The 5,361-nt window shown below is 48.6% G+C and overlaps 1 protein-coding gene across 3 annotated transcripts in view; it reads left to right on the top strand.

Annotated features, from left to right (window-relative positions):
- The first annotated feature begins 603 nt into the window (after nucleotides 1-603).
- MEX3C (mex-3 RNA binding family member C) overlaps nucleotides 604-5,361 on the top strand; it is a 44,634-nt gene continuing 39,876 nt past the window's right edge. For 2 of the 3 annotated variants that reach the window (XR_005835391.1, XR_005835392.1), the window contains exon 1: nucleotides 1,240-1,348. Coding sequence is in view for 1 of the 3 variants with exons in the window: in XM_040632497.1 (XP_040488431.1) it covers nucleotides 604-1,348 (745 nt within the window). In the remaining 2 variants the exon portion in view is untranslated. Of the gene's footprint in view, nucleotides 1,349-5,361 lie in introns of all 3 variants that reach the window. The other variant, XM_040632497.1, reaches the window with a different exon arrangement.

A 5,361-nucleotide genomic window follows, 5' to 3' on the forward strand; every position in this document is an offset into this window, starting at 1 on the left:
CTCTCTTCGTGAGCCAGTAGGGAGAGGGGAGGGAGGGGAGGGGGGGAGGGGAGAGGACGGAAGGAGAAGGCTTCGGGGACTGGCTTGTCCCGGTCACCCAATCAGAGAGCTCTGGGGAGGAGCGGGGCGGGGCCCGAGGAGAAGGTGGGGGGGTGGGGCTAGGGAAAGGAATTAGAAGGCTGCGGGGAGGAGAGGGCGGGCTCCCAGAGATTAAAAGCAGCCAATCAGAGCCCGCCGGCTTCATTCGGAGAGCGGCGTGGGGCGTCGCCGCCGCCGCGCGCGCCGGGGGCTGGTTAAGGCCATGAAACAAAAGAAACCCTGAGAGGGGAGCCGCTGCCACCTCCAGCAGCCCGCCCCGCTGCCGTCCCCACCCACCCACCTAGTTACCTACCTCTGCCTCCTTCCTCTGCCCCTCCACCCCGCCCTCTCCAGTCTCCGGGCGGCCCTGGCGCTCCGCGGCCCGGGTCGCCAGCCCTGCAGCCTCCCCAGAGGAAAGGTGTTTGCGCGCTGAACAGGGCCCGAGCCCTGTCCGCCATGGGGCTCGCCGTCCGCCGCGCCTGACCCGGCCGCCGCCGCCGCCGCCATTGACAGCGCGCCGCCGCGATGCCGAGCGGCAGCTCCGCGGCCCTGGCCCTGGCGGCGGCCCCGGCCCCCCTGCCGCAGCCGCCGCCACCGCCGCCGCTGCCGCCGCCCGCGGGCGGCCCGGAGCTGGAGGGGGACGGGCTCCTGCTGAGGGAGCGCCTGGCCGCGCTAGGCCTCGACGACCCCAGCCCGGCGGAGCCCGGTACCCCGGCGCTTCGGGCCGCGGCGGCGGCGGCTCAGGGCCAGGCCCGGCGGGCGGCGGGGCTGTCTCCGGAGGAGCGGGCTCCGCCCGGCCGGCCCGGGGCCCCGGAGGCGGCCGAGCTGGAGCTGGAGGAGGACGAGGAGGAGGAGGAGGGGGAGGAAGCGGAGCTGGACGGAGACCTGCTGGAGGAGGAGGAGCTGGAGGAGGCAGAGGAGGAGGACCGGCCGTCGCTGCTGCTGCTGTCGCCACCCGCGGCCGCCGCCTCCCAGACCCAGCCGATCCCGGGCGGGTCCCTGGGGTCGGTGCTGCTGCCCGCCGCCAGCTTCGATGCCCGGGAGGCGGCCGCGGCGGCCGCGGCGGCGGGGGTGCTCTACGGAGGGGAAGATGCCCAGGGCATGATGGCGGCGATGCTATCCCACGCCTACGGCCCCGGCGGCTGCGGGGCGGCGGCGGCCGCCCTAAACGGGGAGCAGGCGGCCTTGCTCCGGAGGAAGAGCGTCAACACCACTGAGTGCGTCCCGGTCCCCAGCTCCGAGCATGTCGCCGAGATTGTCGGTCGCCAGGGTGAGTGCGGCAGGGAGGAGGGGAGTCCAGCTGGGCTTGGCCCCCCGGGTGTGTGGGGGGGGGGAGAGACCAAAGAAAAGAGCTCCGAGCAGCAACATTGAACCCGGCGAGTCCCCCAAGTCCATCGCGAAGGGTTGTGCGAGAAACCGTGGTAGATGAGATGAGAAGATGGGTCACCTTGCGAAAATCCACGGTATTCCGCTGGGTTTTGCATGGTAAAAGGTGTTAAGTTTCTCGAGCCACCCAATCCGGTGGTGTTCACTTTACTCGGGCTGTATTCGTGGAACAGTAGGCTGGCGTGGCACCAGAAACCTCAGTGAGGTGGTAAAAGGTCGGGTCGGTTGTGGATTCCGTGTTGTGCACGGAAAGCTGCGAGATTGCAAGTTTGCGCAGCCGACTGTCTTATAAAAGGCACTCAGCTTACCTTACAGCAGCTTGTTCAGTTGAAGAAATTGACAGAAATGGAGGCTTTGTATAAAGAGCTCATTCCAGAGGGAAGGGAATGTTCAAGTGGTGGGTAACACCATCACCCCCCTCCACCCCTCCGCTATTCAGAAACTTAGCTTTTGAAGAGCAGCCTAACTCTCTGTTGATTTTTTTGTATTCTCTTCTGATACATTTTAACTCTCGAAAAGGCACATTGGCTATCTTTTAGAACACTCTAGTGTACACGATGAAGAAAAAAATGGACAGTAAGGTAAATGAGTTAAGGAACTTTATGCGTTTATACAGTTTTCACTAAATTCTCTTCACTTGCCAGCACACCAGCACTGCAGACAGACTCCTCCCACATTGTTCAGACAAAGGACCTATGTCTCAGATTCCAGGAGTAGATTTGTGAAGGTGGGGGAAGGGGATGCCCAGAGTACCTCAGTATCCGACATTTTTAGGGAAGGTCCTCTGCTCTTTAGCATAGCTTTCCCCTCCTGTACTAAGGGAGTAAATATTACCCCCAGCTGCCTTGTTATAATGTAGCTTAGCCCGGTTGATGCATGTCTCTTTACTGTTAGGTTGAGAGCATTGTTGGGGTCAAATAAAGAGAAATAATGGCGCTGCTGCTTAAATGATCTCATCTTTCCCAAGTGGTCTAAAGTACACATAAATAAGAGGTCTGTGGAAATGGTGGTTTCAAATATCAGAGTTGGCTCATTTCTTACCTCTCGGATTTTAATAAGAAAAACCCGACTGAAATCTGGTTAAAGGAGATAGCTTATTTCAGACTGCCTGATGACTGGTACTTTAAAGGCACAGTTCAAAGCTGGTACCGTTCAACTGAGAGTTTATTCCTATAGTTTAGTAAATAAGATTCAGATGCCTTGTTTTTTGTTTGTTTTATTGGTGGGGGGGTTGGGGGGTTTTGTTTTGCAATACTTAACGATACCAATCCAGGAGAGCACTGTTTCACCTTACATAGGATGAAATTGTAATATCTGAATTTATAAATCCAGAATGAGTTGGCCATTCCATTAAGAATATCAGGGAATTGCTGTGTTTCAAGCTTCTATTTTGCCAGGTGTTGAGTTTATGGCAGTTGGAAATGTGAACTTGATTGAGACAAACTTGGTGCCCTTAAGAAACTAACAGTCTAATCAACAGTGGAATGGCACTAAACGAATGTGTCCTTAATGGCACTCTCCATAGTGTGTGACAAACAGTCATACATGTGAGAACATCAACCCTGGAGGGACTTGGAGAATGGGTAGGACTTAAATGGAGATGAAGAATGACTGAGGAACAATGTGAGGAAAGGTGTGGAGGAATAATCTCTAGGTATCATTAGAAAGTTGGGGGGGTTGTTTTTTGTTTTGTTTGTTTTGTTTTATTTGATACTTGGGGGCTTTAAAAGGGTGTGGTGAAAGGGGCTAGGAAGGTGTGCATTCAGACAGAGTATGAGAAACCCTTAATGCTGTACTAGGATGGCACTTCCTCAGCACAAGTTGCTTCAGTGTGCTTATGGTGCCAGTTTATGGTAACAAAAGAAAAGAACATTTACTTGCCAGTTTGAATGAGGGACAAGATAATGAAATCTTTTGTATGTTTAGTTTAATACAAACTTTTGTCCTTATCTGTATTGTGCCCTTTAAAGCACAAAAAAAAAAAAAAAAAATGGTCCCTAATTGCACAAACTGTTGTCTTTATACAAATCCATTATTTAAAAGTAAAATGAATTCATTCAGAGTTTTTATTTTGTACCATCTATTAAAATAATTAAACATTTTATAACTTATTTAATAGCAAATGAGATTAAGTCTTTAGTTTTTCTGTGCTTATTGGGCTGTGTTTATTGGTTAATAAGGAAATGTGGTTCTATTTATGTCTTAGGACATGGAGACGAATTGCTAACTATTCCTCTTACGCTTAATATTTCCCAGAGTTGACAGTACTGTTAAAAGTATGTCATCATCCTCTATCTTCTCTTAAGAGCAGAGAGTCTTGCCCCCCTTTTCCTGCCTCCAGTGGATCATTGACCCCTTTGCTACCTCCACCCCCCAGCAGCACCATAATAAAACCTGTGAAGTGTTTTCCCACTCCTTTGGAGGACAAAACAACTTATAATGTTTGGATCCTTTTATTTTTTGTTTTTAAAGATTGTATTTATTTATTTATTTGAGAGAGAGAAAGAGTGCGCAAGAGTGGGGAGGGGTGGAAGGGGAGGGAGGAAGAATCTGATGCAGACACCACACTGAGAGTGGAGCCAGATGCAGGGCTGAATCCCTATGACCGCAAGACAATGACCTGAGTCCGATGCTTAACCTACTGAGCCACCCAGGCACCCCTGCATCCTTTAAAAGTGTGATAATTTGTCTTTTCTCTAAGTAAATAAACAGGGCTAATCACTTAATTTATTTGTTTGCTTTGGATGAACTAAATTTTCATTCTAAAGAATTATCCATTCTTGCCATTTTATTCATTACCTGGAGTCATAATTTTCTGTTTGCCATCTCTTAATTGGTTTTGGAAATAATTATGACACAGATGGAGACATTTCTGACTTCAGCTCTGAAGCAAAGGGTAGGACAAATGGAATTCTGAGTCATATAGACTAGAACTCATATAAATGGCCTCTGGTTCCAGTATCTTTAAAAAAAAGCCAAACAACTGCTTTCGATAGTGATGAAAGTTGGCAGTGTTGACCTCATATTTGTACTCCCCAGTAGCATATGGTCATTGCAAATGTTAAATTGGCCCCTTCTTTTAAGCTTTGCATCTCATATTGAAACCAACCATACTGTAAAATAAAGCTAGGAACTAAAAGAGGCTTTTTGTATAATCAAACAAGTTTTAGAATATGGACATTGGGGGTAAACCTGACAGCAGACTTGAGACTTAACTTTTGTTAAATGTACTACCTGCAGGACACATTCACAGTGGTTAACTGGAGGTTTAATTTAAGGCAATGGACTTTGTTCTACTCTGTACAGTCATTAATATCCAGTTAGACTAAAAGGCAAACTAAAGTAGAACTCTATACCCATTCTTAACTACATTATAAGTAAATGTTGAATGTCACAAATTCCGTTGTTTTAAAAACTTTTGTAACTCAAGGTTTTATGTTACTGTTTAAGCTTAATGTGGGTCTTCACCTATTTTCATTAGTGACTTTAAATGTGTGTTCTCTAGTCTCATAGTCTGGAAAAGTCATCTCCAGCTTTTTTTTGATTGTATGCCTTGTCAAAAAAATTAAGCTTGTACTCCCAATGTCTGAATATTTATGTATGAATGATATGTGTACACTATAAAACATGTAAAAAATTTAAAGAATGGGGTAAAAATGGAAATTGGAGTTCTAATTTTTTTTCCTGCACTCCAGCGGAGTTTCTTGTACCCTGCTTTGGCTATCACTGAGCTAGACCCCTTTGGAAATTGTTTTCTTCTTTATTGAGATACTCTGTCTCCACTGATTCCCAGTGGTTTTGTATGTGGTCACTTTTTAAATGATGAATATGTTACAGTGTTTCACGTTGTCATAAATGCATTTTTGTGACATTTTCCCCCCAGTTTTCTTAGGGTAG

Source organism: Ursus maritimus, unplaced genomic scaffold, assembly GCF_017311325.1.
Source record: "Ursus maritimus isolate PB19 unplaced genomic scaffold, ASM1731132v1 scaffold_18, whole genome shotgun sequence".
NCBI classification, from domain to species: domain Eukaryota; kingdom Metazoa; phylum Chordata; class Mammalia; order Carnivora; family Ursidae; genus Ursus; species Ursus maritimus.